Source organism: Coptis chinensis, chromosome 7 (genome assembly GCF_015680905.1).
Source record: "Coptis chinensis isolate HL-2020 chromosome 7, ASM1568090v1, whole genome shotgun sequence".
NCBI classification, from domain to species: Eukaryota; Viridiplantae; Streptophyta; class Magnoliopsida; order Ranunculales; family Ranunculaceae; genus Coptis; species Coptis chinensis.
Window position 1 is genome coordinate 96,458,179 of NC_141462.1, and position 14,787 is coordinate 96,472,965.

Consider the following 14,787-nt stretch of genomic DNA (forward strand, 5'->3'; position numbering starts at 1 on the left):
CATAATGTAACGGGGGGTTATATGAATTCTGTTTAGAGCAAGGCCAATGGGGCTATATGAGCTGCTAAAGACAAATATAACACTCTAATCACAAAATTGTCATTCCAATGGAGCTACTAAAAGGGTCTTAAATTTGGAAGGAGTAAAAAACTCAGCCAAAATTAAGACATTTCGCTGATTAAAATTTCAAATCAGCCATAATAAGTTATCGCCACAAAGTTAGGGATACAAACGGTATAGTTTATGTCGTATGTTGGTTATTATTGTACAAACGGCAGAAACTATATCGTCTGTCTCCCGTTTTAATTAAATAGACGGACTGTAGAAACTCTGTCGTCTGTACCTGGCAGACGCAAAAAATTGATAAATCTTATTCTTCTTTTCACATACAAATTCATATCAACTCAATCTACAATCCATTATCATTCATTCCACAAATCAACAATCCACACATCCATTCAACTAACCAAAATTCATTCATTAAACAAACATAATTCAATTCATTCATTAAACATAATTCATACAAACATCAATCAATACAAACATAAATAAATTAATTAATTAATTTCGATTCGAACCCTCGCTAGATTGCCTCTTATTTGATTTACCCCCTCGTCGTGATTCTCGCAATGTCATTTCTAGAATTTGCGCTTTTAACTTTTGCTTTTCTTCTCACTCGGGCACCAAATAATAATAGTATTCGTCGATCGTAGTCATAACCGAACTGCGCATCCCATGCATCATTAGCTGCAACTCGGCATATCGCGCTCTAAGTGTAACCTACAATAAAATCAATAACTTTAAGAAAAATCATCACTATAAACTAAATATAATTCAAGTTTCAAAATATAAACCAAATACTAACATAATATAGAGTATTAAAATCCAGAACAAGGTTCAAAATATAACTTTGATCAACATGAGGTATAGGTATGACGATATGCATTTCCTGATATGTAACTATGTCATAGCTCCATGGGTTATCCGGATCGGAAGGAGCTTAAACAAAAACCTCGTAAGGATCTTGAGATGAAAAATAGGGCTCAGCATAGTGTGAGATACGCAAATCACTTCTAATAGACTTATGTCCCACAAAACTCATGTTAGCAGCTCTATACATGTTAGCAGACAATATAAGACCACTTGAGACGCGATCCCAGTAACTATCGTAGTCACCATTCACATCTAAATATAGAGAAGCGTGTGGGCACAAGTCTTCATGTATTCTAAGATATGACCTCCACTAACTGGCTTTTTCCAATGGACACATATTTTCCGGATGAGGGTGTGGGATGAAATGTGTCCCAACGATTTGGTGTCAACACCTATCACCCAAGTACCACACGATTATATCTCCAAACTCAAAGACGATTTGGCGCATTGTAAGATTATACGAACGACGTACTCAGTGAATCACCTCACGTAACCAAACATCATCCATGGTATATCCCTCCACATCATCAACATTTTATTGTAGAATATGAAACCATGGTGTTCACTGTATCGTCAATGCCGACCTAGTCTCGAGTTGGTCACGATCTAAGTGAATATTGTGGCGTCCTTGACCACTTCGATAATCTTTAAACTCATTCATTCATGCTCTAATTCGTGGGACGATATCACGGTCCATGTTCGGTCTCAAAAGAGGAGTCATGGTAGGTACGTACTCATGCCACCAATACTATTATAAAAACAAATATAAAAATTAAACTTGTACGTAATTTAAAAATTATAATACTATCATAAAGTTATAATACTAAAAATTTAAAACTTACTTGTAAAATAGGGGTGAAGCCACCACATTGACCATCCGCAATATTAGTTGTGGTTCGGCACGCTTGATCCAACACGTAAATTAAAGCTCCAAACATAGCATCACCCTAATCATACTAATGCATATAATCTAACCAAACCAAACACTCTATCCAACCTAATCTCAGTGAACTATCACCCGTAGGAAAGAAACACTATGTGATTAAGTAAAAATATAATACTCTCAAATATCTCTCCCGATCTGTACCCGTCGGGCACCAACTTTCGTCACTCTCTTTCGTCTTCTTCATAAACTTATTCACAAAAAATGAAGGTTTGATACTACATTTAGCCCAATACTCCCGCCTTATATTCGGCCATTTTTGTTGTGCATAATCAAAAGTCGCGAACCAACCTTCTCCAAACATAACAACATTTTTCCTTTCTACACTCATTCCCGTGAGCATAGTAACATCTATTGGAGTGTTACTTATCTCACCTTATAGAAAGTGGAAAGTGTGAATTGTGTTCTACTACCGCTCGATCAAATCGTATATCAAACCATGGTCGGCGTTTTGATAACCACATCAATGACCCAAACAGATATTGTAAAATTTTATTTCTTATGCCTTCAAAACAATCTCCTTTGACAACCATTATCTTCCACCAATTGTTTACGAATGCCCAACAACACTGCAATTTCATCTTCCCCCCCCCCCTCCCTAAATATTTATTCATTCAAATTGAAGAAAATACAAATTATGATGTTAAATAAATCAAATTTAACAATCAAATACTTACCATATTTACATGATGAGAGATGTAAGTTTCGGTTTATAACTAATATAGTATGTGTTAGTGGATCGGTGAGTATGGAAATTCAATTACTCGAACGGTTTTCCAAATTATAGAATTCGTTTTCATCCTCATCGGCTTTAGTGTTGACGTTTGACTCATTTGTCAATCTAGTAAATGATTTTCGAATCGAAAAATCGTTTATCCTTGTTTCTCATTTTGCATAGCACCTACAATTCAATCAACAATATCCTCTTAATTTCAATTCAAACAACACTTATAATATTCTAACATCAATTCTAATCACGCATAATTTCAAACTATTTCAAACTAACATTCTAACATCAATTCCAACATTAATTCCAATTCAACATTCTAACATCAATTCCAATTCAATATTCAACATTCTAACATTATAACATTCAATAAACAATTAACAATTCAGTTAAAGCATTCAATAAACAATTCAAACAACACTTATAATATTCTAACATCAATTCTAATCACGTATAATTTCAAACTATTTCAAACTAACATTCTAACATCAATTCCAATTCAATATTCAACATTCTAACATTCTAACATCAATTCCAATTCAATATTCAACATTCTAACATTATAACATTCAATAAACAATTAACAATTCAGTTAAAGCATTCAATAAACAATTAACAATTCAATAATAAAAATCGTCCTTTTAATATTACATTTGAGTGAGGAAACCGAGTGAGTGAGAAAGAGAGGGATTTGTTTGAGTGGAGGAGTGAAAGAGTGAGAATTTGTTTGAGTAGTAGAGGATCGGAGGAGTTAGAGGAGTGGAAAAAGAGAAAGCAATTTGTGTTTTTAGTAATTGCCTTATACAGACGGCATAGTCTCTACCGTCATTTTTTGCCATCTGTCTTCCGAACTTAACAGCTGCTAAAAAGTGTAATTGGCACGATTTTTTGTTTTGGGTTGCTAAGTATGGTTAGGCCTGCTAAAAGGCCTATGCGACACCTTTTAACAGCCCTCCATTGAACTTGCTCTTAAAACGACTCTAAAGTTATTCCACCATTAAATATAATAAATTAGATGCTGATTTTTCGTAAAGATAATATTCTTCACACACAAAATTTAGTTAATTTGAAGATGTACGTATAACATTGTCAAAAATCGTTTAGAATGTTACGAAATTATCCAACGGATCATTTTCTTTTAACTTCATAAGAACTTTTGATAAAGTTGAACATATTCAATTGAGATGATTTTTTTGTCGGGGTGTTATCCATATATCTCCACAAAAAATTAGCACTCAATTCATTTTGTAAGTTCACTTTTAGAAGTGGAGTAACTTTAGAGTCATTATAAGGTGGAGTTTATATAACCATCCCCTGATGTAATTATGTTAAGTTTGTTACAAAATATAAATTTGCTGAAAAATTATCGGCAATATGGAATTTAGATATTAGGGCAGCAAAGAGTACCGACTCTCTTCAAACCTTGTATAACACCCAAAAATGTTGACCCGAGTTGATGACCTAATAAATCCTATTTCTTGATGTACTATTAACATACAAATTAAGCGGGATAAAAAAAATATAGTAATAAATAAAAAAATCAATAATCCTATTTCTTGAGTAGCACATTGTATAGAGTCCACTTTTTCAGTACATTGATTATTGCTTATACAAATATGCAACAGTCCTTATTATACTCTGACCATATTTTGTAGTGTGGTAAATAGGAGAAAGAAGGGGGTTTAGGAACATATCTTATAAAAATATGTAAACAAACTCAAATTTGTTAGGGCATTTATATTTTTTAGATTATGTTAGTTTTTTGTAGATGTGATCTCCTAACTATTCTAAATATTGTCATAAATAATCAAACAAATTAGAAATTTCTAAACTTGTCAAATATAATATAAAAAAATGGTGAAAACGAACGGTCTATAATTAGCCAAAATTTGTAATTTGCTGAGGTACATTCGGCAAATTTATAATTTTTTTATTATTTGTGAGAACGTTTAGAATAGTTAAGAGAACATATCTACAAAAAAAAAAAAAAAAAAACCTAATCTAAAACTTATAAATACTCTAACGAATTTGAGTTTGTTTAGGTATTTTTATAAAATATGTTCTTAGAGCATCTTTAGCAGAGCAACCAAAAAAACACCAAAATTTTGAACCAAACCAAACACCAAACCAAAAAAACACCAAGCAACTTTAGGAGCAACATCAAAAAAACACCAAGCAACTACGCGGTTTTGCCAAAATCGTGTCATATAGCCCATGCGGTTTTGCCAAAACCGCCCCACTAAAGCCCAACTGACAGGCCCAAGCCCACGCGGTTTTGGTAAAACCGCGCGGTGTTCAGAACACCACGTGCTACTTCTATATAAACAGCTCCAAAGCCGCGCGGTTCAGTCACTTTCACCTCTTCTCACAATTATAAAACCATCTCTTTAGTTAAAAAAAAAACAAAAACCTACCTAAACTCTTAAAATTTGATATGGATCCTTTTGAACCTTTCGACGGTGATGATTGGCAGTACACAGACGACATTGGCGATGAGGGAGAAGAACCTGAGGAAGTAGAATACGGTGGAGGAGAAGACAGTGGGGAAGAAGAACCCGAGGATGTCGCGCCGGCTGATAGACATCCCTATGTACTAGAGTATCAGATGAACGACTTTGATTGGCAATTTGCACCTTGAGAAGCACTTGATATGGAAGTTGTGTCTTCTACACGTGATACAAAACACGGTCGAAAGTCGCGATGGCTAATACTCAGGTAATTAATTAGTTTTGATTAAATATTTTGAATATTAATTAGTTGAGTTGGACCAATTAATTATTTATCTTATACGTATTTTTTTTTTCTATAATATCAGCATGTTGTTGACTACCGAGTTAGATCGGCTTTACTTGGTGTTAGAGAGTGGTGGAAGGTTATTAAGAGTTTGGATGAGTTTGTACATATTAGAGATAGTATTTTGTATACACATGTGGGTATTTTGATTGATACGGATTATGAGAAGGTTGATTGAGTAGTAGTCATAGCTTTAGTAGAAAGATGGTGGAGTAGAACTCATACATTTTATTTTCCTTGTACGGAGTTAGGGTTCACACCACTAGACTTCACTATGATTTCTGGGTTGAGTATCGGTATAGGCCAACCGATACCTTTTCATACAAATTATGAGAATATGGATAGTATGCTTATGAGTTTTCCTCGTTTGGGTGTGGATGCTTATGATTCTTCTGGGATTAAGCTATCTCATATTAAGATTGCATATATGGAACCCCTCTTGCATCCTGATACACGAAATGGAGTTAGCTTTGACCGCTTCTAGGGTAGTGAGGGTCTTGTCGATTATGTTAGGGCTTTTTTGATGTTTTTTATTGGGCATGTTTTGTTTCCTAATGGTCATTCTACGGTACGACTAGGATATTATGCTTATGTATCTGATTTGCATACTATGAGAGATTATGACCGGTAGCTTCGGTATATGCCACATTGATATCGACGTTAGATAAAGCTTCACGACATTCGGAAGTAGAAGTCCTCAGATTGCAGGATTCACGGGACTTTTAGAGATTTGGTTTTATGAGTATTTTCGATGTTTTTGTCCTAACATAGACATGATTGTTGATACTCGCCCTAGATTTGCTAGTTGGTCAGGGCCTCACTTGACTCGTAACAAAGGGCAGATTAGGAATAATATCTGTATGGCTCGTGCTCAGATTGATATTAGATCATTGTCATCTATTGAGACCTTGGCGTTTGTCTACTGCCTTTGACGATCCAGTTGTACAGCATGCTTGTGTGTTGTCACGTCACAGAGTTGTTTTTGCCGCACGTGGATGTCGGGTTTGAATCTTGGGCGGCGGATGTTGGAGGCAGATGACTGGACGTTATGAAGTTCCATGTGCTCTCATGCCAGATGTTAGTGATGCAAAGTTGTGGGGTAGAATTCAAGTTCATGAAGTTCATGCCAGTGGTGGTCCTTGGCCAGATGCGTCTTCTTTTGTTGTTGAGCAGACTGCTGATCAGTATTATAGATGGTGGAACCGTGTCTCTATGGGTCCGTTGTTGCCTCCTGTTGGTCGAGCTAGCAACTTCGAAGTGGGCTGGAAGGGATGAGGCGTGAGCTACGTATTCCTCATCCGCCATGCATTTTACAACCCACAACCTCAATGCATATCACCACTCTTTGTGTCCGCGGTAATCCTCAGATGTTTCCCGTGTGTGGACCTGATGGGGAGCCTACTTATATTTCCATTCCTGAGGTGCCTCATGCTCGTTTCTCTGAGTTAGAGCCGCAGATTGATCAGTATACCATGGTGACTTTAATTGTTTTATTTATCTTCTTCATTATATATATAATATGTATTCACACTGTATTTTCTTGGATTTTCAGGCTGAGGTTCGGGAAAGATATGAGAACCAGGTTCTTATGTTTGATGGGATGAGGACTGCCCTGTATCATTATAGTCAAGAAAGAGAGGAGGCATATTATTCTTAGACATATCAGCAATCCTAGCGTGCGTATGACGAGACTCGAAAAGCGTATGAGGATATGCAACAAGTGTACACGCAGCAACATCAGGGATATGAGGAACTTCAGTGAAGTAGTTAACCTCCGTCTTGCATGAGAAAGATCATCGATCTCGACAGAACTTGGAGGAGCGGTTTTAACGTCCAAATAGAGAGAGAGGGATCGAGTGGTAAGGGGCGAAGAAGAGAGCTAAATAAATTTGATGTAATATGATAGGTTTTGGATTATTTTGGATATTATATGATTATATCATAATCATAGATTTTGGACTTGCATAATCATAATCATAGGTTTTAATTTCTTTGATTTTTTCGATTTTTAATTACAATTTTAATTTCTTCAATTGCACAATTGTTAATTTCTTAACTTCTATGCAACTCTCATAATTTTTCAAGTTCTATGCACCACGCCTCTAATTTTTGAAAAAAAAACGCGGTTTTGCAAAACCGCGCCCAGTGAAGCCCAAGCCCACGCGGTTTTGCCAAAACCGCCCATAGAAAACCCATTTAGCGAGCCCAAGCCCACACGGTGTTGCCAAAATCGCTACTGTTTTAGCAAAACCGCTGAAAGTGTTTGATCTGACTAAAACATGGAACCAAATATTGGTCGATTTGGTATTTTTTTGGTGTTTTCATCAACATGTAGTTTTCCTGAAGTTGAAAAAGCACCAAATTCTTGATATCACTACTAAAGATGCTCTTAGAACTTTTCCCATACGAGAATAACCTTCAAACACAAAATTTTGAGATTTTTTTAATAATCCATTTATTAGAAAAAAATCATTAGTATTGGAGGACAAATCGGGTCTGAAATCGAAATAGGGTTTCCATTTTGATGGAAACATGGACTATCCATAAACACTTTTGGTTTCCAATTTCACAACTTAAGGGTGATATAAATTTACATATAGCCATCGTTTGTTTTTCATCTGTGTCAATGAAAAGTTATCATTTTTTGGCCTATCTATTTGTATGAAGCATTATTCACTCACTGGTCCATCCTTGTCCTAATAACATGCCTTTTGACTCTAGTAGGATGGGAGGAGTATCATGCCAAATATTTCACCGAAATCCAAAATATCATGCCAAAAATTCGATTTTTATCTCTATCCTCGAGTTTGGCAAAAATCAAGTGAAAGAGTGAACCTCAAAGCCCTGCATTCAACCTTGACCGTCGATGCAAAACCCATCACACCCGTCGATGAATACACGTCACACAAAAGTACAAAAACTCAGCAGCTTTTTCCTTATTTTCACCCACACACAACCATTTAGGGCAAAATAAACTTTCATAGATTTCCCAGAAAGGCAAACTCTTTATTTTGATTTCCAAATTTGTGCCAAAGTTTTGTTCTTTTGGTTGATTTTGGAGTGTGTTTGTGTTTGTTGAGCAATGTCGACAAAGAAAGAGCTATTGGAGCTCTTTGAAACAGCGAAAAAAGCTGCTGACTCTGCTGTAGATGATGATGGAGGTGCTGAGGAATCAAGGTGTGTGGATGCATTGAAACGGTTGAAGATTATTCCTGTTACTATGCAGCTTCTTGTTGATACGCAGGTATTGTTTTTTTTTTTTGCCCCACCCTTTATATTGCTTAATTCAGAAAAAAAACATCGATTTTTATAATAGTTTACGTGTAAATAGAGAAGGCCCCTTTTATCTTGTTATATAATGCATTGTAGAATTGAACAGTTTTAATAGATTGGCAAATTTGGGGGGAAATGATGATCACAATAGTCTCTTTATTAGCATTGTTGCCTGAGTGATGACACATCAATTTTCAATTATGTATCGTCTCGTTTTAACTGTTCTCTCCGTTTGCAACGGTGCAACTATAATACGCATTCTAAAGACTTTCATATACCCAACAACAAAAGAGCATTGCCCAGAATAGGCTATTTGTCTGCATCACTCTTAGTGGTTGTATGGATTTTGAATTACTTGTCAGGCGTCTTCTAGATATGCATCGTCAGTTGTAACTCCTTTTGGTCTGTGTTGTGACCTCTTGGCCCTATGCTACCTGCTGGTGGTTATAATTTATGAAGGACTCAAAATGCCTGAGTTCATTGGGGGGGGGGGTGGGGGTCTTATAAATTGGCTAATTCGGTAGTAAGATACTTTACTTAGTTTTTTTACCACTTTTTTGTTGTGCTACTTTCTTATTTTGTGAAGGACTCAAAATGCCTAGTCTGTGGAGAACCTATGGACTGCGTCATCTTTGTTTCTTAGCCCATCACTTATTGGAAAATGAAAAAATAAATAAATCTTGTTTTATTCATTCTTCCTTTAGAATTTCTGCTCTGTGAAAATTTCCAATATAATATTTTTTTCTAGACAATCTTGTTTTTAATGATGAATAATAACATGTGATTCCTTATTGGTCGAAAAACATGAGTAGCACGTTTAAGTGTTTTACAGAGCTTGTTTCTGTGGTTGGCCACTATTGCTGTATACGACAATTTTTTTGTTCTGTTATACTTTGTCCTGTTTTTGTCACTTCCCTCCTTAGAAAGTCATTTCACATAACAGGTTGGAAAACGTCTTCGACATCTGACAAAACATCCTAAGGAGAAGATCCAGGCTGTGGCTTCCGACTTGCTTGAGGTATGGAAAAAAATAGTCCTCGAAGAAAATTCGAAGATCAAGAATAATGGAAACTCAGAAACAAAAGCTTCCGCAAAGGTTGAAATTTCCAAGGGAGAGAGTGTAAAGGTTGAGAAGATTCAAATAGGAGATTCACTAAAGGTTGAGAAGGTTTCACGAGCTGAAACCATCAAGGTGGAGAAATCTAATCGTACTGAGATAATAAAATCTGAAAAGGTTTCAAGGTCAGAGACTGTTAAGGTTGAGAAGATTGGTGGTGTAGAACCCATGAAGGTCGACAGGATGCCTAAAGAAGAGAAGGAAGAATCTAGTGCTAAGAAGGTACAAGCACCCAAAGGGCCTCTGAAGCTGACTTCAATGGTGAAATGCAATGACTCTAATCGGGACAAGGTCAGGGAGCTTCTTGCAGAAGCATTTTCTAGAGTTTGTAAAGAGGCAGATGAAGACATGTTGGATGAAGTAAATGCTTTTGATCCTATTCGTGTTGCTGTTTCAGTGGAGTCGGTGTTGTTTGAGAAAATGGGACGCCAATCTGGGCCTCAGAAATCTAAATACAGATCTATCATGTTTAACATCAGGGACGAAAATAACCCAGATTTACGAAGAAGAGTCCTTCTTGGACATGTGAAGCCGGAGAAACTTATCAATATGACCGCTGCTGAAATGGCCAGTGATAAAAGGAAACAGGAGAATAACCAGATACAAGAGAAAGCTATGTTTGACTGTGAGCGTGAGGCTGCTCCTAAAGCCACAACAGATCAGTTCAGGTGTGGGCGATGTGGGCAGCGGAAGACCACTTATTATCAACTGCAAACTCGGAGTGCTGATGAACCCATGACAACCTTTGTAACATGTGTAAACTGCAACAACCACTGGAAGTTCTGTTAGTTGGCTGCCCTTTGAGCTTCCATCTGTGTGTAACGCATGGATCTGAGAAGTTGAGCTATGATTCTCTCTGTGTGGTATGATTCAAACAGTTATGAATTTAGTCTTTCATTTTAGTCTTTCTTGTTTTAGCTCTGTGAATTAGTCTTTCTTCATTAGGGGGTTGTTAGGCTAATTCATTTTATGTAAGTTCCAACACCTGTGGTGTGTTTGGATTTAGGATTTCTTTCAGACTTGAAGGAAAAGTATCTCTGCTTATTCTTTAACTTTTGCTTGTATAAAGTTTCTTGACATTCATTAGTGATATATGCCTAGCAGTATGCTATTTCTCAATTGTGGTTATTGTGGGTGTGGCAGTGCATACAATCAGTACTCTGCTAGTTGATCAATTGTATTAATTGTCACTTAGGTGCCCCTAAATACTGGAAGCTGATGGTTAATGGATTGCAGGATTAACGGGTATCTGCAATAAGGGGAAAGAATGCTTGATCACAGTGGATGCTGTTGGTCTGCATCAAAGTACTTCGCTCTACAATGTCTCTTTGAGTTGATGTGGAAGAGATATAAGGCACTTCAGGTTCTATTGAACTGCACCTTCTATAGCACATCTGTTTGAAAGTATTTGATCGGTCATGGTCTATATTCACACATTATCAGACGTTCAGAACTATGGTCAAGATTAAATCCAGCTGTTCATGGCCTAGTAAAACTTGGTTGTGCGTAATCTAGCAGACAACGTCCTCCTACAGTCCTAGCAAAAATCACAACTATAATGAAATATGCAATACGATGTGCGTGAAATATCACAAAATATTTGCCGACACAAGACTTTTGAATCTTGATCTTTTGCCACTGAAACATACCATGGAGGCTATTTCGTTTTCAGTTATCAATCCATCATTAACATTGAGTAAGCACCCAAAACCACAATCTCAAGATGCTTTTCCATCCAATCTAAGAATGCCGACCATAAAATTCCCATTAAAAAACATCTCTTTCTCAACCCCATTCACTCCCTTACAACACCTCTCTATGCTATTTCCAACCCATCATCTTCCCCTTCCACAGAAACTACCACCACCACATTTCATGGTGTATGTTACATTTTAGGTGATAACATCGACACTGACCAAATCATCCCTGCGGAATATCACACTCTGCTCCCTTCCAAACCAGACGAATATCAAAAACTTGGATCATATGCCTTAATTGGTCTTCCAGAGACATACCAAACTTGCTTCATTGAACACGGTGAAGACAAATCCAAATACTCCATAGTTATTGGAGGTGAAAATTTCGGTTGTGGCTCATCGAGGGAGCACGCCCAGTGGCGCTAGGCGTAGCGGGGGTGAAGGCGGTAGTGGCGGAGTTGTATGCGAGGATATTCTTTAGGAATTCAGTTGCAACACGGGGAAGTTTATCAGTTGGAATCAGAAGGGAGGTTGTGTGATGAGTGTAGTACTGGAGATGTTGTTACTGTTGAGCTTGGGGAAAGTTTGTTGATTAATCATACTACTGGGAAGGAATATAAGTTGAAACCTATTGGTGATGCTGGACCTATTATTGATGCTGGTGGGATTTTCTCTTATGCTTGGAAGACTGGGATGATTCCATCAGCTGCATCTTCTTAAGGTTTAATTTCAATGGCTGTTTAGTGCAATCAGAGATAGTGCTGGTTTGTGGTAGTATGTCTAGTTGTTGGTGTTTCTTTGTTGCCGTTGGATTTTTGTAACTTTCCATAGACTCCAACTGTTTTCTGTAATACTGAGGTGTTGTGCATCATATCTCCAGAGAATCTTTTGTTTGAATTGTGATGTAGTTCCTGGGTTTGAACCTGCATATTATGTCTGAAAACCGGCTTCTATTTGTTTTTCATATATATGACTTGCTATCACCATATGTAAGCATTCGCTTTTGCATAATGGAGTTCTATCATTCTTTGAGAAACCCTTAAAATGGAGAGTTGCAATTGTAAGCTGGACATGGTTCTCCTGAAACAGGCCTTCATTTATTTAATAATCTGCATAGCTTGCTTGAAACAAAGAGAAGGAAGGTGATTTGAAATGATTGTTCATTCCAAGTTTCACTCGGTGTTTAAATGTTATTTGTGGGAAGTTTTGCAAGTTCACTATCCTACCAAAGTTTTCAGCGATTGTTGTGGTCTTTGAGTATTTTTTGCCCCTTTCAGGTGCATTTGTTTTTCCTCCTGTAGATGAATAATACCTTGTCAATGGGCGTATGTGTTTCAGAGTTAAAATGATCCTCTCAGGAATTTAGGAAAGGGGTCTAAGTCATGGGATGCTCATTACACATCTAAAATTACTGATCCTTGGCGTATTATGTTGCATTTTTATCTGAGACAATAATCACATCGAACTTCTGGAGTCGACTCTTGGCAACAACATTGCACAGCTGATCCGGCAACTATGCAAGTCTTGGACAATCTTTGGAAATCCATACCAAATAAGCTAAAACAAGTTATTATTAAAACCATGTGTAGTTTGTCCTGCAAGGAACATAGAGAATTTTTCTGTCCTGATATCCACTGATCTATGTGCTTGGTAAAATATTGGTAGTTAATTACTACTGCGTTCATAAACAGTAGTAATATCGTATACTGTTATGAGGATTTGTTTGCGTAGTTGGTACTTGCAAAGTGCAAATCAAACCATGCAAAAAGCATTTAACCCTTATGTACAAGTTTTCAGATGGTTTACATTGCATATTGGACGAATTATCGTAGGATGTCTTTGGTTAATGAAAAGAGGATTTCATGTGAACATATCACATCACAGAGGAAAATCAAAAACAGGAAAAGTATGGCGAAAACAAAATGCGATCCCCTTCATTGGAAGAAATTGGAATTTAGTACAGCAGCACAGAATATAGGAGCCATGGATAAAATCATCTTCACCTTTCTATCTACCTAGTTAGATGATTGATGATTCACGAAGAACATATTAGCATACAACATTAAAAAATACAGAACTAGCTACAGCAAGAAAAATGAAATGAAAATCACAAGAATCATGATTAATAATCAACAGGGACAGAGTCCTCCTCTTTAAGACTCTTGAATACTCTGTAGCAAGTATCAAATATATGTGCCCTTCTATGGTAATCATTTGGTTCTCTTCCTTCATCTTCTCCCATTATTGCTTCTTCCACTAATCCTTCTAGTTCTTCAACTAACTTCTCATCCCTCTCTTTTTCCACTACTACATGTTCTAGTCTATCAATCAGAGGAATCCGCGGTATCTCATCATCAACCTTGTAGTGTTCCTCCTTAGAAAATGCCTGACCTGATATTTCACGTTGTTTATTCAGCTTGTTACTAATAGTAACACGCCATTTAGGCCTCGAAGAAGTAGGAATAATGGATTTCGCATGAGTTTTGCATGGACTTCTGAACATCATTGCAAGATTGTTGGGGTGGTTAATGACAGAACAAGAAAAATGGAGTGCGATATCCATAGCAGCAGAAATTTCAAAGATGGCTAGTACGACCAAGTGCAACTTACGGTACCATGAACGTATATTTATATATGGTTTTTCTTGTCTTTGAAAAAATTGACACGTGATGTTAATCAAAACACACGTGTCGAAAGATTGCTAGAACATTGGAAATCTTAGTAAGCGGCTGGGTACGCGCTTCAAGGTGTGAGTGACACGTTTGCAGGACTTTTCGCACTTCCAAGAAGATATAGAGGACATGAATTTCGTAACACGTGACGAATACACAAATGAGAAAATGATACAAGACCATTCACAAAAGGCAGCAAACAATTGGTAAAGTGAAATATATTTTATTAATAAAAGCGAGAGTCTACAAATATTTTACAAGAAATAATACTCATAAAAGAAAAATACGACCAAAACAAGCATCAGTAGGGGTGTAAAATGGGCCGGGCTGGCCCAGCCCCCTTATGCTATGAGGGTCGGGCCTATGAGGGCCAACACTTGAATTATCAGATACCTCACCTCACCTCACCCCCTTTAAAACTATGGTAGGGCGGGCCGAAAAGTTCATGCCTACATACCAGTCTGTCATAACTTGTCAATTATTCAAAACTCTTGAATCTGGCTTGTTTAGACTTCATTAACATATTTGGTTTTTATCGATTTCATTAACTGATTAACATATTCATTACAAAAATTTTGAAAACCTATCAAACTTCATTAACATATCTGATAGAATATATATGAATATATTCT

General features: G+C 36.8%; 1 protein-coding gene and 1 pseudogene across 2 annotated transcripts; both read left to right on the plus strand.

Moving 5' to 3' along the window:
* Positions 1 to 8,092: 8,092 nt before the first annotated feature.
* On the plus strand, positions 8,093 to 11,296 carry LOC147490311 (transcription elongation factor TFIIS-like). Of its 2 annotated transcripts, XR_015201783.1 has the most exons (3): positions 8,350 to 8,640; positions 9,613 to 10,649; positions 11,023 to 11,296. XR_015201783.1 is itself a non-coding variant. In XM_086572057.1 (2 exons), exons 1-2 carry the CDS (start codon positions 8,479 to 8,481, stop codon positions 10,573 to 10,575), a joined length of 1,125 nt encoding a protein of 374 aa, XP_086428183.1. In that variant the 5' UTR covers positions 8,093 to 8,478; the 3' UTR covers positions 10,576 to 10,905. The 2 variants fall into 2 exon arrangements, 1 of the variants encoding a protein (XP_086428183.1); XM_086572057.1 differs by lacking the exon at positions 11,023 to 11,296 and having other exon boundaries at positions 8,093 to 8,640; positions 9,613 to 10,905.
* On the plus strand, positions 10,880 to 12,380 carry LOC147490312 (3-isopropylmalate dehydratase small subunit 1 pseudogene; annotated as a pseudogene).
* The last annotated feature ends 2,407 nt before the right edge of the window (positions 12,381 to 14,787 follow it).

Coding starts and splice junctions, on each gene's coding strand:
- LOC147490311 (XM_086572057.1), top strand. CDS start 8,479: ATGTCGACAAAGAAAGAGCTATTGGAGCTCTTTGAAACAGCGAAAAAA. Junction 8,641..9,612: donor AGCTTCTTGTTGATACGCAG/GTATTGTTTTTT, acceptor TTCACATAACAG/GTTGGAAAACGTCTTCGACA.